General features: G+C 44.4%; 1 protein-coding gene across 1 annotated transcript; it reads right to left on the bottom strand.

Moving 5' to 3' along the window:
• Positions 1-25,678, bottom strand: dnajc25 (DnaJ heat shock protein family (Hsp40) member C25). Its single transcript, XM_033018173.1, has 4 exons — positions 25,328-25,678; positions 5,665-5,817; positions 3,767-4,237; positions 1-3,015 (listed from the first exon to the last, which is right to left on the bottom strand). Exons 1-4 carry the CDS (start codon positions 25,631-25,633, stop codon positions 2,893-2,895), a joined length of 1,053 nt encoding a protein of 350 aa, XP_032874064.1. The 5' UTR covers positions 25,634-25,678; the 3' UTR covers positions 1-2,892.
• Between the last annotated feature and the right edge of the window lie 2,191 nt (positions 25,679-27,869).

Here is a 27,869-nt window from a genome sequence, read left to right as displayed (position 1 = left end):
TAGTGTACTCTAAGTTCAAAGTTCTTTATTAGTCACCAGAAAAAATAACTTTGGATAGTGTGGTCATTTAATATTTTAACAAATATCAATCATGACATTTTCCTACTTCATTGTTTTATATAATACATTTTGGCAGTAATTTGGTAATTAAAAATGAGTATAAAGTGGAGAAAAAGTTAATTACATTCAGGAAATATTTTGAAAGGGGGAAGAGATTGATCCAAATTTAAACTCATTCTTAGCCGAACATCCAAAACCTGATTAGCAATGTAAACACGTGCTTGCATCATAAAAACAGATAAGCAAAGCAATGCCATCATGAACAATAAAGCAATGGCACTTCTTGAAGGTTTTCCCAAACAGTGTATGGTTTGCAGCCTCAACAGACTTGGATATCCTATTCTTATTGGTTTTGTTTTCCTCCTCAGCCCAAGGCATTGATGCCTTGCAGTGTGGTTAGTATGATCTTGAATTATTGTAGTGCTTGCCTCAGATCACAAAATGCTTTAGAAAATATTTTGGCAGTGCAGTTGCAGATGATGTGTTTACAGCAGGTTTCCATAAGCAGCAATGCGACAGTGACCAGATAATGGTTTGAAAGATAAATAGTGGCCTGGCATTCAAAGTTGGTTGCTCATTTGACGTGCTCCTCTAGTCTTTAGCAATATACAATACTAAACCCCAATTGAGAAAGCTACAAAGACTGAGTACTGAACTTTATTTTTTTCATCCAAAACACACTGCAGCATTAAAGTTACCAATTATTTCTTTAAACAAAAGATATTCAGTGAAGTCCAGTATTCCCATTTTCATAGGATCTGGAAGCAGCCCCTATGACTAACACTTTGGCCATCTCTTGGTGATTTGGTATCCAGTTTTGTAACAGGGCAATCAATTTGATTAAAAGCATTACATCAATGTGAGGTTTTATTATCAAATCTCAGACTTGAGGTAGGCAATCACTCAAATTATCTTCACGTATGAAACAATTGTTGGGACATTAAAAAACAATCCATGCAATGTATTATGTCTATAATATAAACTTATTCTTGAGGCAGTTTTTGAAAGAAAAGTTTTTAGTAGTTAACATTTGCCAGCAAAACAAAAATGCATGTGGCCAACATAACACAGCTTCCCACATTGATAAAATATTTTCAACATAATTGGTAAACGAGAAGCCTGTCAGTTTTCAGTAGTGATGTTACTAATACGTTGCAAGCACTATTAGCCACTTAAAGGGTAGATACATTTATAAAGAATAAAATTGCAATTACATATAAACAGATTGAGCACTGGGTGACATATTGACATGAATCATTCTTTATATTATTTGAATGCAAATTTTATTCCAAATAAAGCTTTGGAATAGAAAAAGGTAGGATTAATTATCTACAAAACTGCAAAAAAAAATCAAGCTTTTAATTTTTTGTATATTAAATTAATTAAAAATACAGTGTAAGATTTTGACATTGTTTGCCAAATCTGTAATGACTGAAAATAAAGAAATGAAAAATCTCATGTTTTGCCATGTTATTGGGTTTAGAATAGATATTCCAAGTTGCATTCTGTAACTGAAAATCTATTTTAATGCAGTGTAATACCAATGGGTACATCAAGGGAAAATCCTAAACCAAATATCTAGTTGCAATACATTGAAATAATCCACCGATTGCATTATTTAAGAATATTCACATAATGTAACATTTTCTAGAAAACTAGTCTGTGACTAACTTTTCCTGATCCATTACAACAAGACTGCATTCAGAGGTATTAGATAGACACAGCACAGCAAGAACCAAGCTCTATCTTTATGAAGAAAATAGGTCAGCTGTGAATGGGGCAATCTATATATTTACAGTGAAAATTTTTGCAGCTTCATACCAGAGCACAATTATGATATTCATTCAAACTGAAATGTTGCTAAATGTATTAAAGTTTCAGAGTATGATGCACATCAAAAGCCAAATGAAGATGTACTTCAAAATACTCCAACAGGTAGGAAGAGACATTAAGTACATAGCAAAACAGTAATTTTAATAGCTGTATATCAAACAATAGCAATTGCCTTCTAAAAATATCTAATTCAGAGGAAACTATTATTTAATCGATTTGTAAATCGTATCAAGCTTGTTCCCAAGCTAAGATAACTCATGTTACTCTATCAAATGCAGCAAACTCTTGTCAAATTAAATGTTCAAAAACAGTATGATCTGTTGATTTTGCAAACTAATAACACAAAAACGATTGCATTCAAATGTGAAAATAACAGGAATATAAGCAATAAATACAATTAATATAAACTGTATCCAGCATCTGTTTACAAGCCAAGTGCATGCAATTGAGCAGCTGAAAATTTAATATACAATCTTAATTCTAACTTGCAGGCACCCCAAGATGTCTGCCTCAGTCAGAAACATCATGTAAAATTCCATCTAGAAAGCTAATTAACCATTAAATGTTTAAATCTCACATAGATTTTTTTCAATTTCAAGACATGTTTAATTTATAAATACAAATTCTACAATGTCCAAGGATCAATGAATGACATAACTAAGTCTTGACAATTTTCATCTTGCCTATATATTAATATATCTATGTAAATAAGAAACCAGTATTTTTTTTGTAAAAAAACTGCTCATTCCTCTACCAGTTTAAAAATATAATCTGAGCAGTAATAATGTATTGAGTCTCTTCATTAAATATCAGTGCACATTCCCACTAATATTTCAGAACAAACCCCTTTTTTGAAAGAGCCCAAGTTGTATTAGGACTGCAATTCCATTGCATAAACTGAATCCTGAGCTATTAGATTAAAGATATTCAATACTGTTATCAAAATAAACTTTTTTTGTAGAAAAGTACACTATAAATAGCGAGGGAAGATGGAGGTATTTAGTCGTCTATGAAGGTTAACCTCCCTGGGCCTTCAGTTTTCATCCACCGACGATATCGTTTCCATCGTGGATCAGAGGCTACTTTCTTTTTAAGTTCTTCCTCTTGTTCCAGCTTATAAACCTAAAATTAAATAATCACAGACATGATTAAAACCTCATGTATGCGGGTTCCTCTAGGCATATCAAGTTAGTCACGTAAATGAGTCAGATTAAGATTGAGAAAGACTATTGGCTTGAGTTATATGATCACAAATAAAGGTTGGTTGTGGAGTAAAACATTTAGTCCCCCACTCGCGTACAATCCAATAAATCATGCTTGAAGTGCCAGCACATGGTCCGCATCGTACTGTAACCCAATCACTTAGAACAGGAGTAGGCTAATGTCTCTAGCCTATCCTGATCAAGGCTGATCTGCATCCCTGCTGCAAGCAGCATCTGTAGCCATTTGGGACAAATTACATGGATATAATTGTCACGTGCTGGCTAAAACTCAACACTGAAGTCAATTAGTTAACAAAGCCGGTAAGAAAAATTGGCTGTCATGATGAATTATTGTAGGAAAGCCATGCATTAAATTCTTTTCCTGAAGACAAAATGTAAATCAGATAATTTTAAGGACAAATTATAAAATTGGTCATTCTTATACCAAATCACAGAGGAATTCAAAGTCTTTTAAATTATAAAAACCATTATCCTAATATTATACCCCAATGCCGTTTGCCTTTTTTGTTTGGATACAATATATAGAATACTGAAAATATTTAAAACTACATCTTCATTGTAGTACTACCGCAATTATAAGATCTCAATTTTAATTTTGAACTTACTTCACATAATTCATTGTGATTTAGACTGCAATAGGCAATGCTTACTTCAAAGTTCTCTTTTAACCACAGTTTCCTCTCAAGAAACGTCTCTTTTTGATGATCTTCAAGACTATCAAACTGGCCTTGTGACATACTCATGTTTCTTCGGATAACGTACAACTTCTCTTCTTCTCCATATTCTTCTCTGAGAATGTGAAAGCGATAGATCCACCTACAGTACCAGATAATGTACCTACATATGTGATAAGGAACCAAAACAATTTGGAACAGAAGTATATCATATAACCTTGGCTTTTGATAACCTCCTTTAATATCAATGTTGTTTTTGATAATGTTTTTTAAGATTTCCTCCTCCTCCTCTTTGATTTCTTCTTTAGTGCGTCTGTTTTTTCCTTTCTCTTTAGTTTTATTAAGTAGACCTTGCTGCTTAGCAATTTCTGCTGCCTGGATTCTATACTTTGGCACCGTGGTGAGATAATTAATGGCTTCTGTGTAACTGCTCCACCAGCTGTAGTACTGCAACACAAACAGAAATTCAACACATTTGCAACAGCACAATGCAAAGAAATAACAGAAGCTGAACAGAACAAAACCAGTTGTGTAATATTTTACAAACACAAGTCTCAAGACAATGTTCAGTACCAAATCATTACGCCCAAGAAAAAAATCCAGAAAATCAATTTAACGAAAAAATCTTTTTGATTGCATTATATTGTATTTGTAATCTTCCATTAATTGCATGAGATTTACTCAGTCTGGAAGTGAAAGGACATTTATCTGTCATTGGTATTTCAAATGCCTTATAAAAATGAACCCAATGGGTTTGCAAACTATTTCTTTTGACCACCTTAATCTAAATGGAATCCAATGTCTCCGGATATATTTGAACAGTTATCATCACATTGCTACATCTCACCAGAATGTAAATATTTGTGACAAACAACGTGTGACATTACCAGACTGGGAAGGTCATTTAGACCACTGTAACTCTGCGTCCAGAATGATAGTTCCCAGTAACTTATCAATATGACATGCTGTCACAGAACAATCAACCCACATTCAATATCTCACAAAAATATATATATTTTCAGTTGATTTGCTCGTTCATATCTTATTTACTATGTGATTCATAATCTTCCCATAGCCTGTTCTTATAAAACCATTGTGCCCCCCAGTACTTTAACTTTCTTTTTGCTTTGCATTGCATTGCACTTTTTATACAAAACCACTGAGAAGATTAGGAGTCAATCACAAATTATCTCATTTTCCTGATCATAGAAACATAGAAATTAGGTGCAGGAGTAGGCCATTCGGCCCTTCGAGCCTGCACCGCCATTCAATATGATCATGGCTGATCATCCAACTCAGTATCCCGTACCTGCCTTCTCTCCATACCCTCTGATCCCCTTAGCCACAAGGGCCACTTTATGGATCATTATTCATAACCCTGCAAACACCTTATGGAATTACCGAATCAGTGTCCAGGCGACACAGATCTCAACAATTTGCCAATAATAACAATGAACAATTCCCATTTCGTTCACAGGATTTTATTTTTGTCTTTTATCTACATTACCAACCATCCTCAGGCCAGTGGAATATATTTACCTAATCACGATCCCTCTCATTTGAAGGTCTCTATAATATTAGTATCAAAAACAATTCCAGATTTTCTAGTTTCTTGAAACAAGAATCCAAAAATCAAATCTAAGCTAAACTACACCAATCAATTTAAATTTTCAAAAAAGGGAAACAGTTGAATGAAAAACTGGGTGTCAGCTAGATTGTATTGAAAAATAAGTAATGATTCATGTTAAAACAGAAAAGCTCATTGGCCTGATGATGCCAGAAACTGGGCAAACCAGTTGAGAATGTGTAGTCTAATCTATCAAATATCGCAATGATTTAATGTAAGAATGTATAATTACAAATAAATAGTTTACCTGAAAGAGTGAAATAGCACAGACTGTGACTATTATAACTATCCTGACATCCACTTTGGGTGCCAGCCTTCTCTTGTAATAATGATAGTAGTGTCTGTAGAATTCATCAGGGTGATCAAGCATGTAATCATAATCCTTCCTGGCTTCATCATCCTACATGGGATAGAGTTGCAAAAATCAACAAAATTGCTTCAATTCATAATATAAGCTAGTAACTGTTTTCAAATGTCCACAAGTACTGTGATAAATTAGTTTATCACTGATAATATCAAAACGTTGTTGCAAAGAGTAACAGAAATATAGGTATGGCAAGAAATTGATAAGCTGTGTTCCCATTTACAATCTTCATATTTAATGTTACTAATAATAAACAAAAGCACTTAGAAAAGGAGGGGAGCCACTGGAGAAACTCAGAAGGTCATTTGGACTGATGATCATTCAGATGAAGGCTCAACCTGAAATGCTGACTGTTCATTTTCCCTCCAGTGATCATACCCGACACGCTGAGTTACTCCAGCGGCTATATTTTTTGTGCTCAAGATTTCAGCATCAGCTTCCAATAAAATATTCAAGTTGGTTCACTATTGGCCTTTGCAACGCAGCATCTCGTTTAATGAAATAAAGTCAAAGATAAATATTCCTGTCGATTAATAATAATAATAATCAACTTTATTTTGGACTCGAGGTCCCAGACAAGGGACAACATTACATAAAAATACATTGCATATAAAAACACCATAAAATACACATAAAATCTTAGTATATCACTTATAAAAGCACCATAAATTATATATTTTAAAAAACACAATACTGTAGTGCGTGGGTCTCAAAAGGAAGCACGAAGTCCAGTGTTTTGAGAGGCACCTTTTATTATGTTCCTCCCGGTTGTAGGGAAGACCAAACAAGAGAAAGATGGCACCCAAACCCCTGCCTTTAAACCCTCTGGCTAAGGGCCGTCTCCGGACTGAACCACTCCCGTGCCGAGGGGTTCGACAGTATGATGGCACGACCCTTGGGAGCCGCCACAGAACCCCCCCCCCCCCCCAGAACCAGAGGCACGAAACGCACCGGCGGGCGCACGACCCAGCCAGCCCGCGTGCGGAAGTCAGCCGATCGTGGGGCTTGCGGAGGCATAGGTGGAGGGACAGGTCGAGGGACCGGCGGGAGGACAGGCGGAGGGAGCCGTGAAGGGGGGCGCCCTCGAGGCCGAGGTTGGGCAACCAGCACCGGCTGGTCAATGTCCAGGTGTGCCGGCTTCAAACGGTCAATCGACACTGCCTCCGGCCGGCCCCCCCATGTCCAGGAGAAAAGTCGACTGCCTGTGTTCTAGCACCCGGAACGGGCCCTCGTACGGCCTCTGGAGTGGCGTCCGGTGGGCATCACGGCGCAGGAAGACGTATGGGCAGTCCCTGAGGGCTGATGGCACGTGTGGGCGAAATGCCCCATGGCGGGACGTCGGGACGGGTGCGAGCCTGCCAACTCGCTTGCGAAGGCGCTTTAGGGTGGATGAGGGCGTTCCCTGCTGCCCCGACACCACGAACTCCCCGGGCACCATGAGTGGTGACCCGTACACGAGCTCCGCCGATGATGAGGCCAAGTCCTCTTTGGGAGCAGTCCGGATGCCCAGCATGACCCACGGCAACTCGTCCATCCAGTCCGGGCTGGAGAGTCGTGCCTTCAGTGCTGCCTTTAGTTGCCGGTGGAATCTCTCCACCAGACCTTTAGCTAGCGGGTGGTAAGCCGTGGTGTGGTGTAGCCGCACCCCCAGCAAGCGAGCCATGGCTGACCACAGCTCGGAGGTGAACTGTGGCCCTCGGTCTGAGGAGATGTGCGCCGGCACCCCGAAGCGAGTAATCCAGTGCGCGGACAACGCACGAGCACACGTAGCCGTTGAAGTATTGGCCAGCGGAATGGCCTCCGGCCACCGCGTGAAGCGGTCTACCATTGTAAGAAGGTGGGTGATGCCCCGGGACGGCGGGAGAGGCCCTACAATGTCTACGTGGAGATGGTCGAATCGGCGGTGAGGTAGACCAAACTCCTGGAGAGGCGCACGGACATGGCGCTGGATTTTTGCCGTCTGGCAAGGAATGCAGGTGCGAGCTCAATGGCCAACCTGCTTGCGCAGACAGTGCCACATGAAACGAGCGGCCACTAGTGCCGTTGTCGCCCGGATTGATGGGTGAGCCAGTCCGTGGATCATCTCGAACACCCTCCGGCGCCAGGTGGCAGGGACGATGGGGCGCGGATGACCGGACGACACATCGCACAGGATTGTCACTCCCCCAGGACCGAGAGGGACATCCTCAAGGCGGAGGCCGGAGATGGCAGTCCGGTAGGCGGGCACCTCATCGTCCGTGAGCTGTGCCTCTGCCAGAGCAGAATAGTCAATTCCGGGCGCCACCTCGAACACGGCGTTGATAGCAGGGCGGGACAATGCGTCGGCCACCCGGTTCTCTTTCCCCTCGATGTAGCGGATAGATGTTGTATACTCCGATATGTAGGCCAATTGCCGCTGCTGTCGTGCGGACCAGGGGTCGGAAACCTTCGCCAGGGCGAAAGTGAACGACTTGTGGTCCGTGTAGGCGGTGAACGGGCGGCCCTCCAGGAAGTAGCGAAAATGGCGCACTGCCAGGAGCTCGCGATCGAACGCGCTGTATTTCGACTGCGCACGGTTGAAGTGCCGGCTGAAGAAGGCCAGGGGCCGCCAACCTCCGCCCGTCAGTTGCTCCAGCACAGCACCAACCGCCGACTCCGAGGCATCCACCGTGAGAGCAGTAGGGGCATCTTCCCGCGGGTGCACCAGCACTACGGCCCGAGCAAGGGCCTCCTTCGCGCCGTCAAAAGCTGCCCCAGCCTCGTGGGTCCATTCAACGTTCTTGTTCTGCCCACCCGCCAGAAGTTGATACAGAGGCCGCATGATGTGGGCCGCGGATGGCACGAAACGATGGTAAAAGCCACCATGCCGACAAACTCCTGCAGGCCACTCACCGTGCGTGGGCGGGGAAACCGATGGATGGCGTCGACCCTGTCAGGCAGGGGAACCGCAACTTGCGCAGTCACGCGGTGGCCGAGGAAGTCAATCTCGGTTACACCAAAACGGCACTTGTCGAGGTTGATGGCCAAACCATGCTCGCTGAGCCGCTGACAGAGCTGCCGAAGGTGGGCGCAGTGCTCCTGCTGCGAGCGGCTGGCCACCAGTGTACCTGACACGCTGAGTTACTCCAGCAGCTATATTTTTTGTGCTCAAGATTTCCAGGTACACAAACACAAAATCGAGGTCGCGACAAACCCCGTCCATTAGGCATTGAAAGGCCTGCGCAGCGTTCTTGAGGCCGAACGGCATCCGCGTGAACTCGTAAAGTCCGAATGGCGTGATGATCGCCGTCTTGGGTACGTCATCCGTAAGAACCGGGATCTGGTTATAACCCCGTACCAGATCCACTTTTGAAAATATTGTGGCCCCAGCCAAATGGGCGGTGAAGTCGTGGATGTGGGGTACGGGGTATCGATCCGCTGTTGTTGCGGCGTTCAGCTGTCGGTAATCCCCGCAAGGTCGCCAGCCCCTGCTCGACTTAGGGACCATGTGGAGTGGGGACGCCCAAGGGCTGCTCGAAGGGCGGATGATCCCCAAGGTCTCCATTGTGCGGAATTCCCGCCGTGCCAGACGCAGTTTATCCGGCGGCAGTCGGCGTGCTCGTGCATGGAGTGGTGGGCCAGTAGTCTGGATAAAATGCACCACTCCATGGCTGGGGGTCGATGATCGAAACTGCGGGGTCAGAATGTCTGGGAACGCGGCCAAGATCCGTGCGAAGCGGGAGTCCACGGATGCCAGGGGCCGTCCCACCGGTTGATACAAACGCAACGTGATCGGCTCCATCGTAGCGGCGTTGACCAAACGCTGACGCCTGACGTCCACCATGAGGGAATGCGTCCGGAGGAAATCGGCCCCGAGCAATGGCTGGGAGACGTCGGCAATGGTGAACCGCCACGAGAAATGGCAGGAGCCGAACACGATCTGAACCATGCGCACTCCATATGTGCGGATGGGGCTGCCATTCACCGCGGTGAGGACGGGCCCCCGCTTACCGGAACGAATGTCGGCCAGCGAAGGGGGCAGGACGCTGAGCTCCGCTCCAGTATCCACGAGGAAGCGGGTCCCGGAGCGCTGATCCCAGGCAAAAAGGCGGTGAATTTGGCTGGCCGCCGCGGGGACTATTGGCAGCCGGCCCAGGCGTTTCCCGGGAACGTGCACGGCTGGCGGCATTGTCGTGCTGCAGCACCCCAGCGCTGATGGAAATAGCACCAGCGCCGCAAGTTTGTGTTACTTGGAGCTTGCCTGCTCCTGCTGGTGGTGCCTGCAGCTTGCTGGCGCTGGACTGCAGGTGCAGTACCCCTCACTGCCGCTGGGGAGCGATCGTACGGGCCGTCAGGCTGGAGCTGTCACTCCTTCCACAGCTCCCCCGCCCCATAGGTAGGAAATCGGGAGCTGCCGGGGTGACGTCATCGGCGCGCCTGCCGATGGCCAGCGCGCTGACGTCATCAGGGCGCGCCATCCACAGCGCGTCGGCGCGCCTCCCGAGGGTCCTGAGGTCGGCAAACGAGGCGTATGTGAGCTGCAGACGAATGTAGGCCGGCAGCAGATGCAGCTAGGTGTACTCGAACAACAGGCATGGCGTGTGCCCATCCAGGAGAGCCACCATCTCCTTTAGGAGGCTAGATGGCCGTCGGTCGCCTTGATGAAGCTGAATTTTAGTTAAAAATATATGAAGATATTAAATTGGCTTCTGGGCTAGCTTACAGCTTATATTTATTGTCAAATTAGGCTTGCCTCAGGTTGCAGTGTGTGGGATAATAAATCCTATAACATTGTCTCCCAAGTGACAAGCAGAGAGGAGAAGCTAGAGAGATATCTTTGAAGTAAGATGCCATAAACCAAATGGCCAATGTTATGGGGGAGGAGGCGAGAAAGGAAGAGAGAAACAGCTAGTCATATCTGTGAAGTAAGATGCCATAAACCAAATGGCCTATGTTTATGAGGGACCAAATGACAGAGAGGAAGCAGCAAAAGAGCTAGGGTGATATCTGTGAAGATAAAATGGCATTATCCAAATGGCCAATGTTTATGAAGGACGAGAGAGGAACCAGGGAAGTAGAAAGATAAAATGTTGTAAACCAAATGGCCAATGTTGTGAGCAACATCTCCGGGCTGCGGAGCGGAGACGTGCGGAGAGACGGCGTGCGTAGAGGCGGCAAGGCGGCAGTGAGGAGAGCGGGCGCCGACTTTTTCATCTGGAGCCTAGGAGCGCCAAACCGACGCGGCTTTGTCGGCTTCGGCAGCCGCGGGCTCCAACCAAGAAGCGGCCGTTCCAAGTGGCCCAGCCGCCGAAAGGACTCTCCCGACGCCGGGGCAAGACCACCCGGTGAGAACGGCCAGGGACATCGGGCCTCCGTAGAGGCAACTGCGGTGGCCCCAATAGGCCTGACTTTGGGGTGAACATGGGGTGGGGACTGGACATTGTGCCTTCCTCCACAGTGCTATCCACTGTGGGGGGATGATTTTTTTTTGTCTAACTGTAGTCTTGTAGGTCTGTGTCCAAGATGGCTGCCGTGAAGAGAGAGTGGACGCTGGCACGATTTGGTTGCCGCTGCTCTCTCTTCACACTGTGTTTTTGATTTTCTGTTTTTGGATTGAATTCTGTTTTTAATTTGTGTCATTGTGATGTCTTTAATTACTTGTTTTACTCCGATTATATGTTTTTATTCCGATTACTATGTAAGGTGTCCTTGAGATGTATGAAAGGCGCCCATTAAATAAAATTTATTATTATTATTAATGTTATCTTGTAACATGTAAACAAAAGGCCTTTGATTTGATGCATTCTGTGGAAACCTTTTCCTGTACCTCTGACCATGACTAATGTCTGTGAAATGTGCTAAGGGGACAAAAAAACCCTATTTAAGGCAATGTAATTCTGTTGTTCAGTGTAGTGGACGGAGGACGGTCAAGTGTCTGTATTGGTCACTTGACTGGAGTTCTCCCTCCCTTCCATCGTCCGATGTTAAGTAAAGTTTTGAACTGGTCTACCAAATAGTTTGTGTGGTGTCTGTTTATTAAGAAGCGAACCTGGTTTAGTAGTTAAGAAAGTAGCTTTTTCATTGGCGTAGTTATGCAGGCCTCGCTGGGACCACATCAACGGCTGACTGTGCAAGAGGTTGCAGAGGTTGCCGGGATTGGAAGGGAGCTAACTGAGCTCTATCGGCCCCCTTGTAAGACCGACTCCCTAGAAACTCCCGGGAACATCTGTGATCCTTCATCAGACATTGAATTGGTTCCCTGCCGAGGTTCTTAGAAACAGACAAAGGTAAGACCAGTTGGGCTTTATATGGTTTTTTTTTTAAGAAGGGATTGTGTATGTATTTTTAAGACAGAAATGTGTATGTATTTTTAAGAAGGAATTGTGTATCTTTTTAAGAAGGACTTGAGCGGTTTCTCTTTCTCTGTCTATCTCTCTTTTTCTCTCTCTCTACTAAGGGCTCATCGGCCTCGTTGAGACATCCGTGATTTGTCGGGTTGAGATACGGGGGTTGAGGTTTGCGTCTGGCTTATTGAGACATCCGAAGAGTTGTCGGATTGAGAAATAAGTGGCGTTGTATATTAAAGAGTTAAGAAGTCTGCCAGGTTGAGAAACGGGGTCCCGGATAGCGGGTCTGCTTCGTTGAGACACCTGGGGCTTATTTTAAGAGTTAAGGAGTCTGCCAGGTTGAGAAACGGGGGTCCCGGATAGCGGGTCCGCTTCGTTGAGACACCTGGGGCTTATTTTAAGGGATAAGACGTCTGCCAGGTTGAGAAAAGGGGGTCTCGGTTAGCGAGTCGGCCTCGTTGAGACACTTGGGTCGTATATTAAAGAGTTAAAAAGTCAGCCAAATTGAGAAACTGGGGTCTCGAGTAGCGAGTCGGCCTGGTTGATATATTTGGAACGATTCGGAATTAAGAAGTCTGTTTTCTCTCTCTTTCTATCTATCTATGGGGAATGCTCTGGATAACAGTCCAACATATGTGTTATTTGAATCCTAGGTATAATAAGAAATTTAGAATGTTAAGTTACAAGTTGACCAAATGGTTAATGGATGAAGCCTGGCCAGTAGGGGGAACATGGAATGTAGAGACATTTATATGGGAAAGGAAGGCAGGAAAGAAATGGAAAAAAGGGATTAAAACATGGGACGCAGACGCAGTGAAGAAGCATGAGGAGAGTATAGCGTTTGAAGTTGGATGGATACTGCATGTAAGAAGGGGATAGAGTTAAGAAACGAGGATAGCACTCGGAAAGGATGGAACGTATTGCAACTAGAATGCCAGTGGGCAGAGGAACAAGAGGAAATAATTAAAAGACAGACAGGAGGTGAGAAACAGGTGATGGTTAGTAAAAAAATAAACCCAGTACTGGTAAATCCTCTGGAGGAGACTTCATGTCTGGCACGACGACCCTATTTGGTAGTGAAGATGAGGAGTTAGATAATTTTGGGAGATGTCCACATGTCCACCTATGCCCTACCAGTAGCAATGGCATCTTTACCTGGGACAGTTCCGTCAGTAACATCCCTATACCTTGAAGTTCTGACCTTACAAAGCTCCCCAGGATTGTCGCATTGATGCTACCAGAACAGCTGGTCATTGTTAAATGTACTGCACACACTGGTGCTGGGGACCCTATAGCAAAAGGCAATGAGTTGCCGATAGTGTATCCAAACAGTGCAGCCTGTACATCCAAATGCGTAGTGACAGCAGGTAAACAGATGCTAGCAAATAGAACGGTCCTGCCAAACATGAGGGAGGTATGTACATTACAGAGGGACGCCTCTCATATATAATAATAACTATGGAAACAAGAGGGCTGTGCCATTGATTCAGCACACCCCGCTTGGACAAGTTGGTGTATTCGATACATTTTTACTCGTCTTACCCATGCTGGTAAGGAGGGAATGATTGAATAACAAAGGAAACGTGGTGGCAGGCCTCTGAATGTAAAATTTGCCAACGAAATAATCCAGGCAAACTAATTAAGATACCCTCAGCGGTGACGCCAATGCCATCACGATCGTTTGAATGCATACAGATTGATTTTATTGAAATGCCAAGGGCCCAGTGTTATAAATATTGCTTAGTGATTTTAGATTTATTTAGCAGGTGGAGTGAAGCTCTACCAACCACTAATAATACTGCTGAAACTATGGTAACATTGTTGTTAAGAGAAGTTATTCCCAGGTTTGGCCTACCTACTGTCATAAGTTCAGACAATGGTCTTCATTTTATTGCCACTATTAATAAGGAAAAATGTGCACATTTTAATATCCGACAGCAATTTCACTGTATACACCACCCACAGGCATCTGGGATGGTGGAAAGAGTCAATGGGGATTGCAAAACAAAATTACCCCGGAGGTAAATCCTTTTTCTGACAGGCAACTATGTTATAAAAAAATTGGGGATGAAGGGAAATTTGATGGAGAAATGAGGAAAGAGCTAGGGAGACTGAAAAGTCACGGGTAGTCTGACTAATCATGATCTGGATCAATGTCCAATTAGGGTTAGGTAACCAGGATTTTGGTAAACAGAAATCTTGTCAGAAAAAGGGAAAGTAAATTACAAAGAGATGTCTTTGAAGATGAAATATTATATACTGCTGGTAAAACAATGTTTTTGTATATATACTGCTGGTAAAACAATGTTTTTGTATATGTACTGCTTGTAAAACAAGGTTTTTTGTATGTGGAATGTGTGAAATTCAAAGCAATGAGCAAAGTTGTGTGTCACTTTAAGAAGTTTGTCCTTTAAAATGCAAATGGACAGTTTATGGTGTGCTCCGTTAAGAAACAGGCATGAATGGGGGGCGGAGCTATACTCGAATGATAAAATGTGTTGGTTGATTATAAATCTTTTGAACCAAGTTTAAAAAAGACTCATCCCGATTAAAGTGTTAAATGAGATTGGAAATGTCAAAATTACAGAGAAAAAGAAAATGTATTATTGATTACTGATTCTGAGTGAGTTCTTTTGGGAAAGATTGTTTTGATATGATAACAGAGGTTGTCTTTTAAAATGCAAATGAAGCAAGATTACGGTTTTCAAGCAAACAAAAAGATTTTGAAGCATGGGCTGTTTGAGGGAAATGATGGTAGATGAAAAATTGTATTATGACTTACAAAAGGGGGTTTGAGGGAACTCACAATGAGGGATTAAAGGTGAGAAGATAAAGTAGATTGGGGAAGAGAACATATTTGGAGAATTGAATATTCAGGTGGAGAGAGCCTCTTCGGATATAATTGGATTAAAGAATAAGTTCACAGGGAAGTGTTAAGAAGGAACTGAGATACTGGAGGATCAAAGGAAGACAAAAGTGCTGGAGAAACTCAGCTGGGAACAAGATTTACAACTTTTTATTGATACAGGAAAAGCCACTTACAGGCCCTGGGCAATTAACTAATTATGTATGGACGGCAATTAACCCATGTCTTGCCAGATCTACATTCCCAGGTTGGAGGAGTTTTTGCTGGAAACCAGTGACCAAGGCCATAAAAACTATACGATGATGGTGCTGGGACAAGAAGAAATTGAGACTGTATTGAAAAGAACAACCAAGTGTTGCTAACAACATGAACTGCTGTAAAGATTGAAGATCATCGTCGCTGGATACATTTGATTGACTGTGAACAGTTTGTGGAAACAAGGACGATGGGCTATTGATGCTCCCTTTATTCTGGGGTGGCCCAGCCCACATGGACTGAACTTTCTTCAGAATGGCAAACTTGCGGACTAACCCACATTTAAAGGATGGTACACACCTCCTTTTAAACAAGATTGAAGTCAAACATGACAAGCGCAGCAAAGATAGCCTGACTACAGACAGTAAGAGGTCTGCAAAGGCCAGTTAAATCTACCTGTTTTTGCCACAACCAAGGCACTGGTGTATTTTAAGGAAACAGTATATTTGTGACAGGGCATTGTTATGTTGCAAATGCAGTGCCACACAAGAGAAGTATGAACCAGTTACACCAGCACACGGGGAGTTCCAAGCGAAGCCGAATAAAGGCTGAGCAATTTTTATGATCCTTTTCCTGTCCTATGGTAGTGTCTTAGTGTCACGTTCGGGGGAGGTTGGTGGCCATTTAAAATGTTTGGAGGGACTTGTGGAACGATTGTCCACTATGAATTGATTGTGTTACTAGTGTACTATTAATTTGTCTGATGAGATGCTTATGGTCTTTCGTATGTACTCAGCAAGGACTGTAGTTGTTATCAAAATGTTGATAAAAGGATGGAATGATGAAGCTGAATTTTAGTTAAAAATATAAGAAGATATTAAATTGGCTTCTGGGCTAGCTTACAGCTTATATTTATTGTCAAATTAGGCTTGCCTCAGGTTGCAGTGTGTGGGATAATAAATCCTATAACATTGTCTCCCAAGTGACAAGCAGAGAGGAGAAGCTAGAGAGATATCTTTGAAGTAAGATGCCATAAACCAAATGGCCAATGTTATGGGGGAGGAGGCGAGAAAGGAAGAGAGAAACAGCTAGTCATATCTGTGAAGTAAGATGCCATAAACCAAATGGCCTATGTTTATGAGGGACCAAATGACAGAGAGGAAGCAGCAAAAGAGCTAGGGTGATATCTGTGAAGATAAAATGGCATTATCCAAATGGCCAATGTTTATGAAGGACGAGAGAGGAACCAGGGAAGTAGAAAGATAAAATGTTGTAAACCAAATGGCCAATGTTATCTTGTAACATGTAAACAAAAGGCCTTTGATGTGATGCATTCTGTGGAAACCTTTTCCTGTACCTCTGACCATGACTAATGTCTGTGAAATGTGCTAAGGGGACAAAAAAAACCCTATTTAAGGCAATGTAATTCTGTTGTTCAGTGTAGTGGACGGAGGACGGTCAAGTGTCTGTATTGGTCACTTGACTGGAGTTCTCCCTCCCTTACATCGGCCGATGTTAAGTAAAGTTTTGAACTGGTCTACCAAATAGTTTGTGTGGTGTCTGTTTATTAAGAAGCGAACCTGGTTTAGTAGTTAAGAAAGTAGCTTTTTCAGCCTAGGCCCTCCATATGCAGGATCCTAGCAGCACGCTAGGCCATAAATCTGGAGCAGGAGCTCCTTAAGGCCGAGATACTTATCAGTGTCCGGGGGGGCTGCGAGGAAGTCCGTGACCTCTTCAACCGTGTCCTGGTCGAGGGCCCCCACCAGGTAATAGAAGCGGGTGGCATCGACCGTGATGCCCCGCAGGTTGAACTGGGCCTCCGCCTGTTGGAACCAGATGAGCGGCCGGGTGGTCCAGAAGTTGGGCAGTTTCAACGAGATCGCGTCCAGAGACAGGGCCGGGCCGGCCTGTGAGGAGGTAGGGCTTTCTCTTCTCTCCATCATGACGCCAATGGAGCGTCGGGGGTCACCAATGTAGTGCGTGGGTCTCAAAAGGAAGCACGAAGTCCAGTGTTTTGAGAGGCACCTTTTATTATGTTCCTCCCGGTTGTAGGGAAGACCAAAGAAGAGAAAGATGGCACCCAAACCCCTGCCTTTAAACCCTCTGGCTATGGGCCGCCTCCGGACTGAACCACTCCCGTGCCGAGGGGTTTGACAGTATGATGGCACGACCCTTGGGAGCCGCCACAATACATGATTTAAAATCCAGAATAAAAAAGAAAAATCAGTGTCCTACAATGAGACAGTGATACCAGTGTCTCCACAACTGGGATTCGTAGCATGTAGTGCTAAACCTTATGTTTGACAAAGCCACGATATTTACATTTTTAGAGTCATCTATCCTGCAAATGAATTTATACATATGATTTCTTAGGATAGTTGCTAAAGTACTGACTCCTGCAGCCACAAACATTGCTAACCCCAAATGGGGCTGAGACACTATTGCCCCATTTTATTTGCATAGTCTGGTGGGCATACCAGTAACCCAGAATTCTCTCAATTCTATTTAGGCACCCCTCTTTGACTCATTTTAACAAACAGCTTTCAATGATTAACTCGATCAAAGGCTTTGGAAGCATCAATAAAGCACATAAGAATTACATAGAAACATAGAAAGTAGGTGCGAGAGTAGACCACCAGGTCCGTCGAGCACGCACCGCCATTCGCTCATGGCTGAACACTAAACAGACACACTTACCCACAAACAGTAGACACAAGACACAGAACACAAGACACTACCCTCCCCTTTATACCGCTATCACCCCTCTCCACCCCAAGAACCTCGTGATCTCCTGGGGGAGGCAAAAAACCGGATAAAAACCCAGGTCCAATTCGGGAAAAAAATCCGGGAAATTCCTCTCCGACCCCAATCCAGGCGATCGACACTTGTCCAGGAGATCACTCAGGTCTTACTATACTAACCATACCTAGGTCCATATCCCTGCCCTCTCCCCGTAGCCCCTTATCCCCTTGGCAGCTAAAAAAACATCTATTTTAGTCTTAAATATATTTAAAGTTTCTGCTTCCACTGCTCCCTGGGGCAGTGAATTCCATAAATTAACCACCCTCTGGGTGAAGAAGTTCTTCCTCATCTCAGTTTTAAAAGAGCCCCCCCTTATTCTGCAACTATGTCCCCTAGTTCTAGTTTCCCCGATCATTGGGAACATCCTCGGTGCATCCACCCGATCAAGGCCCCTCACGATCTTATATGTTTCAATGAGATCGCCTCTCATTCTTCTAAACTCCAAAGAGTAGAGTTCCAGCCTACTTAACCTTTCCTCATATGTCAATCCCCTCATTGCAGGAATTAATCTTGTAAACCTTCGCTGCACTGCCTCCAGGGCTAGTACATCCTTTCTTAAGTATGGACCCCAGAACTGTACACAGTATTCCAAATGTGGTCTCACTAATACTGTGTACAGCTGCAGCAAGACCTCCGTGTTTTTATACTCAATCCCCCTAGCAATAAAGGCCAAAACTCCATTGGCCTTCCTGATTGCTTGCTGCACCTGCATACTAACTTTTAGTGATTCATGTACTAATACCCCTAGATCCCTTTGCGTTGCATTACAACGCAGCTCCTCCTCATTTAGAAAATAACTTGCCCTATCATTTTTTTTCCCAAAGTGAATGACTTCACATTTATTAGTATTAAATTTCATCTGCCAAGTTGTTGCCCACTCACCTAGCTTATCTATATCCTTTTGCAGACTCTTCCTATCCTCCTCATCCCCTACTTTTCCTCCCATTTTTGTATCGTCCGCAAATTTTGATATATTACACTTGGTTCCCTCCTCCAAATCATTTATATAAATTGTGAACAACTGGGGTCCCAGCACCGACCCTTGCGGAACCCCGCTAGTTACCGGTTGCCATCCCGAGTATGAACCATTTATCCCCACTCTCTGCTTCCTATTTGTTAGCCAATCCTCTACCCATGCTAATATATTACCCCCAATCCCATAATTTTTTATTTTTAGCAATAGTCTCTTATGTGGCACCTTGTCAAAAGCCTTTTGGAAGTCCAAGTATACCACATCCACCGGTTCCCCTTTATCCACCCGGGTTGTTACTTCCTCAAAGAATTCGAGCAGATTCGTTAAACAGGACTTCCCCTTCACAAAACCATGCTGGTTCTGTCCGATGAAGTCATGTTTATCCAAGTGCCCCGTTAGTGTTTCTTTAATAATTGTCTCTAACATTTTACCCACCACCGATGTTAGACTAACCGGTCTATAGTTACCCGCCTTCTGTTTACTTCCTTTTTTAAATATAGGTGTTACATTGGCCATTTTCCAATCCACTGGGACCGTTCCTGCCTCCAGGGAGTTTTGGAAAATTATCACCAATGCATCCACAATCCCCACCGCTATCTCCCTCAAGACCCTTGGATGTAATCCATCAGGCCCAGGGGATTTATCCTCCTTCAGTCTCATTAATTTCCCTAATACCACCTCCTTGGTGATCTTAATAGTATTTAGCTCCTCCATTCCTACCGCCCCCTGTTTATCCAGCGTTGGAATATTTTTTGTGTCTTCTATGGTGAAGACTGATACAAAATACTCGTTTAATGCCTTTGCCATTTCCATGTTCCCCACCAACAACTCTCCAGTCTCACCCTCCAATGGACCAACGTTCACCTTAGCCACCCTTTTTCTTTTTATATAGCTATAAAAACTCTTACTATTAGTTTTTATGTTGTTCGCTAAATTCCTTTCATAGTCTATTTTCCCCGTCTTAATTAATCTCTTAGTTATTTTTTGCTGACCTTTAAATGCTTCCCAATCCTCTACCCTCCCACTATCTCTGGCTACCTTATATGCCCTTGCCTTCAGCCGAATACTATCCTTTATAGTTTTACTGAGCCATGGCTGACTGTTCTTACCCTTACCCCTTTTTTTCTTCATAGGAATAAATTTTTCTTGAAGGTTATACAGTATACCCTTAAACGTACACCACTGCTCATGTACCGTCTTATTCTTGAGTCTGCTATCCCAGTCAACTTTGATCAGCTCAGTCCTCATACCTTCATAATCCCCCTTATTTAGACTAAGCACCCTAGCCTGAGTTTCAACCTGCTCCCCTTCTATTTGAATATGGAATTCGACCATATTGTGGTCACTTGTTCCCAACGAGTCCCTAACTATGACATTTTTAATTAATCCTGCTTCATTACACAGGACCAGATCCAAGATTGCCTCCCCCCTTGTCGGTTCTGTGACATACTGTTCTAGGAACCCGTCTCTAATACATACTATAAACTCTTCCTCTAGTCTACCCTGCCCAGTTTGGTTTGCCCAATTAATATGAAAATTGAAGTCCCCCATGATTACAGCAGTTCCCTTTTTACATGCGTCAACTATTTGCAGATTTATGTTCTGACTAACAGCGTCACAGTTATTTGGAGGTCTATAAATTACACCCACTAGTGTTTTTTTCCCCTTATTATTCTCTATCTGTACCCAAGCTGTTTCACTATCCTGATCCTTCAACGCAATATCCTTCCTCTCTATTGCCGTTATTCCCTCCCTTATTAAAAGGGCCACCCCTCCTCCCTTTCTTTCCTGTCTATCTTTCCTAATTGTCGAGTACCCCTCTATATTTAACTCCCAGTCCTGATCGCCTTGCAGCCATGTCTCCGTAATGGCCACGATATCATAACTATATATACTTAATTGCACCGTTAATTCATTTATCTTATTACGAATACTCCGTGCATTTAGATAAAGCACTTTCAGATGATTTTTACTACCCTTCCTTTCCGTTTTTGCCCCTTTTACATCTAGAGCTTTATCTTCACACATTCTGTCTCCTGTCACATTTTGACTTTCCGCTTCCCCACTGATACCCTGCTCTATTTCCTCTACCCCTGCCGTTATTACCCCCCTTGATACCTCCCCCCCGCTACTTAGTTTAAAGACCTCTCTACTGCCCTAGTTATATGATTTGCCAGGACCCCAGTCCCAGCACCGTTCAGGTGAAGTCCGTCCTTACAGAACAGATCCCCCCTGTCCCAGTACTGGTGCCAGTGGCCCAAGAAACCAAACCCATTATTCCCACACCAGTCTTTGAGCCACGCATTTAGCTTTTTAATTTTACGTACCCTCGCCGATTTGGCCCGTGGCTCAGGTAGCAATCCGGAGATCAGTACCCTCGAGGTTCTGCTTTTTAATTTATTCCCTAACTGCTCAAACTCCTTCAGCAGATCCTCCTTCCTCGTCCTTCCTATGTCATTGGTCCCCACATGGACCACGACCACTGGATCCTCCCCCTCCCACTGCAAATTTCTCTCCAGCATCGCAGAGATATCCTTAACCCTAGCACCGGGTAGGCAACACAGCCTTCGGGACATGTTCTGCTGGCCGCAGAGAACCTTATCTACCCCCCGAATAATACTATCCCCTATCACTACGGCATTTCTTCTAACTCCCCCCTCTTGAATGGCCTCCTGATCCACGGTGCTGCAGCCAGGTTGCTCATCCCTCCCACAGCCCCTGATCCCGTCCTTACATTGAGTAATTGAAGAGTTTTTGCCTCTATATTTGTTTACAATCTCCTTTAGGGCATTTATGCACAAGTCAGTGCCATGTTTAGCTTTAAAACCAAACTGGTTATCGGTTGAGTTAACAAACTCATTAACTCTATCCAGCAGAATTCTTTCTAAGACTTTAGACAATATGCTGGCTAAAGCAATGGGCCTGTAATTATTTAGGCTGCCTACATTACCAGCTTTGTCCTCAATGACCGGCACTAACAGAACAGACAACATTGAGTCTGGTAACAAGCCATGAATCATAAAGCCAGTAAAGCAAATAGCAAGGAGAGGAGCTATCCTCATACTCGCATACTTAAGATGTTCAGCAGAAATATGATCCAAGCCACTTGCTTGGTTGTTGGATAGCTTGTTCATGGCATGATACACCTCATGTGACATAATCACCATTGAGTCGTTACTCTCAATATTGTCCACCCTATACAAATCACCTTGGACACAGTTGAATAAAGTATTATAATGTTGTCGCCATAACTCCGCGATATTAGCTGTTCCTGATTAAAGCAAAGAATACATTTGTTGAAGAATGAGGTCATTCTGCGATTCCCATTATTTTGAGACCACTCAACCAGACATGAGGCGATTTCGGGTGATTTCTGTCAAAGTGGAAACAGTGTGTGATACGGTATGTGTACATGATATGTGTATACGAGTCGGAAAGAATTGCAGATGCTGGATTAAATCAAAGGTAGACACAAAATGCTGGAGTAACTCAGCGGAACAGCCAGCATTTTTGGAGAGAAGGAATGGGTGACGTTTCGGGTCGAGATCCTTCTTCAGACTGATGTCAGGGGAGTGGGCGGGTCAGAGATAGAATGTAGTCAAAGACAGTAAGACTGGTGGGAGAACTGGGAATGTGGAGGGGACGGAGAGAGAGGGAAAACAAGGACTATTTGAAGTTAGGGAAGCCAATGTTCATACCACTGGGGTGTAAGCTACCCAAGCGAAATATGGGGTGCTGTTCCTCCAATTCGCGCTGGTCCTCACTCTGACAATAGAGGAGGCACAGGACAGAAAGGTCAGATTGGGAATGGGATGGGGAGTTAATGTGCTGAGCAACTGGAACATCAGGTAGGTTAAGACGGACTGAGCGGAGGTGTTCAGCAAAACGATCGCCGAGCTGGCGCTTGGTCTCGCTGATGTACAGGTGCAGTGGATAAAGACGAGCTGATGAGTGTTCAATATTTCGATTGCAGAAGGAATTTAAAAAGCATCACATCAAAGGTTACTGCAGACAAAACAAAATGGTGCAGGAGGTAGTGTATTGGCATGGAGAGAAGTTTGGCCAGTTAACAGGAAACAGTACACAAAGGCAGATACTTTTCTGGTTGGCAAGATGTAATGAGTGGTGTGCCACATGGATCAGTGTGGGGCTGAAATGTTTACAATTTATGCAAGTTGGATGAAAGTCTGGTTGTGAAATTTACCAAAAACTCAAAAGTAGGTAGAAAATTACATTGCAAAGAGATTATGGGGAAGCCACAAAAGAATATACACACCTACATAGTTAAGTGACTGGGCAAAGATTTAGCAAATGTAGCAAAACACAAAACATATGAAATTGATCTTTTTGTCCAAAAAAAAATAGTAAGGGTTAACATTGGCACTGCAGAACTCTGAGATTCAGACAGAATCAGGTATCCTTTATAAACAACTATGCAGGTCCAACAAGATATTCTGAAAGTAAAATGAATGTTAGTGCTTATTGGAAGGGGAACTTAACATGAAAGTTGGAAGATTGTCTTAGATATCTAGGGTATCAGCAAGATACCACCCTAGCAGTTTGCATTGTATCGTTTTTTTGAGGAAGGATCGCAATCCGTTAGAAGCATGACTGAGGTGATTTATTAGAATGATAGCTGAATGGGATGTTGTCTTCTGCCAAAAAGTTGGACAGGCTGGATTTTAGTTGCCGGAGTCAAATGATGAATACCTGAGAATAGTTGTGTAGAGGAATAATCCAAGAGTGATGGAGCAGGAGTAGGTCATCAGGCCATTCATTAAGAACGTGGCTCGGCATCACATTCTAACATTATCCACAACCATCTGAAGAAGGGTCTCAACATCGAAATGTCACCTGGAAACATGGAAAATAGGTGCAGGAGTAGGCCATTTGGCCCGAGCCAGCACTGCCATTCAATATGACCATGGCTGATCATCCACCCCGTTCCTGCTTTCTCCCCATATCGGATTCAGTTAGCCCTAAGAGCTATATCTAACTCTCTTGAAAACATCCAGTGAATTGGCCTCCACTGCTTTCTGTGGCTGAGTATTCCACAGATTCACAACTCTCTGGGTGAAAATGTTTTTCCTCATTTCAGTACTAAATGGCATACCCCTTTTGAATTGAATACATTAGTTACAGGACTGTATGTAAGAATTTAGTTCAAACTTTGACCTGTGGAGGGCAGTAATACGCTTAGCAGCGTCTACACTGCCAGAATCCTACAAGAAGAAGAAGTAGAATTGAATACATTTTATTAGCCAAGTATGTAAACATACAAGGGATTTGCCTTGGTGCTTCGCTCACAAGGATAAAAACATGATATACAGTAGACAAATTAAAATAAAACATTGCAATTTAAACATGTAAAAATAAAATACCAGAGTAAAAAGAGGCTACGGACTCCCCCAACATAGGGAACATTTTTCCTGCATCTAGCCTGTCAAATCCCTGAAGAATGTTATATCTTTTTTATAAGATCCTATCATCCTTCAAAATTCCACTGAATATAAGCCTAGTCGATCCATTCTTTCATCATATGTCAGCCCCGCCATGTCGGGAATTCACCTGATGAACCTATGCTGCACTCCCTCAATAGCAAGAATGTCCTTCCTCAAATTAGGAGACCAAAACTGCACACAATACTCCAGGTGTGGTCTCACCAGGGCCCTGTACGACTGCAATAGGACCTCCTTGCTCCTATACTCAAATCCTCTCGCTATGAAGGCCAACGTGCCATTTGCTTTATTCACTGCTGTATCTGAATGCTCACTTTCAGTGACTGATGTACAAGGACACCCAGGTCTCGTTGCACCTCTCGTTTTCCTAATCTGACACCATTCAGATAACAACCTGCCTTCTTGTTCTTGCCACCAAAGTGGATAGCCTCACATTTATTCACATTATATTCCTTTTCTCCAAAGATGCTGTCTGACCTGCTGAGTTGCTCCAGATTATTGTGTCTATCATCACCACCTTCCCCTCCTCCAAGACACTGCCACGTAGTGCTCAGACCCCACAACCGGCACTCAACCTTCTCCTCTAACCCTGCTTGGATCAACACCCGTCCCCCAATTCTCCCCCCTCCCCGGCGTGCTGAGGTTGACATCACTCCCACCGTGCTCAGATACTGCAACATCACCACCGCGTCTGCAAGTGTAGTCAGTGCAGAGACTGGAGTCTGTGAAAAGATTGGGGAGGAAAGTTGGGAGTGGGAGAGAGTTAACCAAACCACTCTTCCACCCTGTCTGAAGAAGGGTCTCGATCCGAAACGTCACCCATTCCTTCTCTCCAGACATGCTGCCTGTCCCGCTGAGTTACTCCAGCATTTTGTGTCTATCCCTCTTCCATCCCCTCTTCACCCCACCGCCCCCTGTCTAATTGCCATCACCACCTATTGCTGACCTTCAGTGTCTCGTAGGCGGTGGCGACCAGCAGGAACTTGGCCTCGGGTTCCTCCTGGGCCTCGCTCGGCCGGTAGCGGTCGGGGTGGTAGCGCCGGGCCAGCTGCCGGTAGGCGCGGGCGATGTCGCCCTTGCCGGCCTCCCTGGGTACGCCCAGCACATCGTAGCAGGACACGGTGCCGCAGTAGAGGCCTTCGAGGAGACCGTGCGCCGAGTCCAGCAGCCAGCATGACTGCAGGAGGAAGGAGAGGGCGCAGAGGCGGAGCAGCGGCCGCAGGAGCTCGGCCGGTGTCGCCACGGACACCATGTCAGCACCTCTGGCCGGCGGCGGCCGCGCGCATGCGCCTGGGGCCGCTCTGCCCAAAGCCGCCGCCCACGTGGGCGGAAGGACACGTCATCACGCCAAGTCCCCACGGTTGGGTTGACAGAGCGCATGCGTCGAACCCCACACCCGGAAGACTGAAAGATCAATGAAAGGCCTTTGCTGACACAAAAATGCTGGAGTTACTCAGCGGGTCAGCATCTCTGGATGGAAGGAATAGGTGACATTTCTGGTCGAGAAACCCTTCTTCAGATTGAGAGTCAGGGGAGAAGAGAAACTAGAGATATGAAGAGGTACAAAGAATAAAAGGTAGCCGGTTCGAATCCCGCTTGGAGTGCATACTGTCGTTGTGTCCTTGGACAAGACACTTCACCCACCTTTGCCTGTGTGTGAGAATGTGTGTGAATGTGTGTGAGTGATTGGTGGTGGTCGGAGGGGCCGTAGGCGCAGATTGGCAGCCACGCTTCCGTCAGTCTGCCCCAGGGCAGCTGTGGCTACAGAAGTAGCTTACCACCACCGAGTGTGACTGAGGAGTGAATGAATAATGCGATGTAAAGAGCCTTGAGTATTAGAAAGGCGCTATATAAATCCCATCCATTATTATTATTATATGCAAAAGGACAAATGTAAAACCAGCAACGATGATCAAATGTGGAGACCACATGGTCCTTTATAAGAAGTCCACACCTAGAACAGCGGATATAGTATTCAAGAAGGAACTGCAGATGCTGGAAGATCGAAGGTACACAAAAATGCTGGAGAAACTCAGCGGGTGCAGCAGCATCTATGGAGCGAAGGAAATAGGTGACGTTTCGGGCCGAAACCCTTCTTCAGACTGATGAAGGGTTTTGGCCCGAAACGTCACCTATTTCCTTCGCTCCATAGATGCTGCTGCACCCGCTGAGTTTCTCCAGCGGATATAGTAGATGAGGTTGGAGGTGGTGTAAGTGAACCTCTGACTCACCTGAAAAGACTGTCGGTGTCCCCAAAGAGTGTCGTGGGAGGAGGTATAGGGACAGGCGTTGCATCTCCTGCGGTTGTATGCCTCATTGTCACCTTCCCCTCAATTAACAATGAACCATTCGACTTCCAGTATAGTCCACCAGGGACTATACTGGAAGTTGGACAATTTTATACAGGACAATTTTTACATTTATCAAGCCAATTAATCTACAAACCTGTATGTCTTTGGAATGTGGGAGGAAACCAAAGATCTCGGAGAAAACCCACACAGGTCACGGGGAGAACATACAAACTCTCCGTACAGACAGCGCCCATAGTCGGGATCAAACCCGGGTCTCCGGCGCTGCATTTTGCTATAACACAGCAACTCTAGTGCTGCACCACCGTGACTGCCCTTGATCAATGTCTGCTTTGACCTGTCGTTTTCACCCTTCCATATATCTGGTCTCCCTCTCCCCTGACTCTCAGTCTGAAGAAGGGTCTTGATCCGAAATGTCACCAATTCCTTCTCTCCAGAGATGCTGCCTGTCCCAATGAGTTACTCCAGCATTTTATGTCTATCTTCGGTGTAAACCAGCATTTGCAGTTCCTTCCTACACTTTCATGCCACTTGGCCGGCTGTCAGGCCATCGTGAGGGAAAACGATTACCATTTACATAGGAGATACAAGAAACTGCAGGTGCTGGTTTATACATAAAACTACATAGAAGAAGAAGAAGAGTAAGTCGGCATCTAGATGCTGCCTGACCCGCTGAGTTACTCTAGGTCCTTTCACAAGTTAGGGTACAGTCTGCTTTTCCTCTACCTCATTGCGGACATTGGACTTTGTCTCTGAAACTAGAAAGTAGAACAGTACAGCACAAGAACAAGCCCTTCAGCCCACAATGTCTGTATGGAACATGGTGCTAAGACCATCGCTTGCATTATTGCACTACAATGCTGAGAATTGTATCTCCCTTTGGTCGACCTATTGTACTTGAGTTTGGCTTGATTGTATTTATGATTAGAATGATCTGATTTGATTTAAACCATGCATGCAAAGCCTCGCCGTTTACGTTCCTCTGTACACGTGATAATAAACCTAAACTTAAGCACAAAATTAATAGACAATCCTACTCCCAACGGCAGTGATGAGGTGGTGCTTTCTTTTCATTGAGATGTTAAGCTGAGGCATTACTGAATAAAAAACAGCAAATGCTGAAAATCTGCAATCGAAACTGAAAATGCTGGAAACACTCCGCAGGTCAGCCAGCTTTCG

Source organism: Amblyraja radiata, chromosome 3, assembly GCF_010909765.2.
Source record: "Amblyraja radiata isolate CabotCenter1 chromosome 3, sAmbRad1.1.pri, whole genome shotgun sequence".
NCBI classification, from domain to species: Eukaryota; Metazoa; Chordata; class Chondrichthyes; order Rajiformes; family Rajidae; genus Amblyraja; species Amblyraja radiata.
Note: the sequence above shows the minus strand (reverse complement) of the source record. Positions and strands in the feature narration are given on the sequence as shown.

Coding starts and splice junctions, on each gene's coding strand:
- dnajc25 (XM_033018173.1), bottom strand. CDS start 25,633: ATGGTGTCCGTGGCGACACCGGCCGAGCTCCTGCGGCCGCTGCTCCGC. Junction 4,238..5,664: donor GTGCTATTTCACTCTTTCAG/GTAAACTATTTA, acceptor TTTGTGTTGCAG/TACTACAGCTGGTGGAGCAG. Junction 3,016..3,766: donor GGTTAAAAGAGAACTTTGAA/GTAAGCATTGCC, acceptor ATTTAATTTTAG/GTTTATAAGCTGGAACAAGA.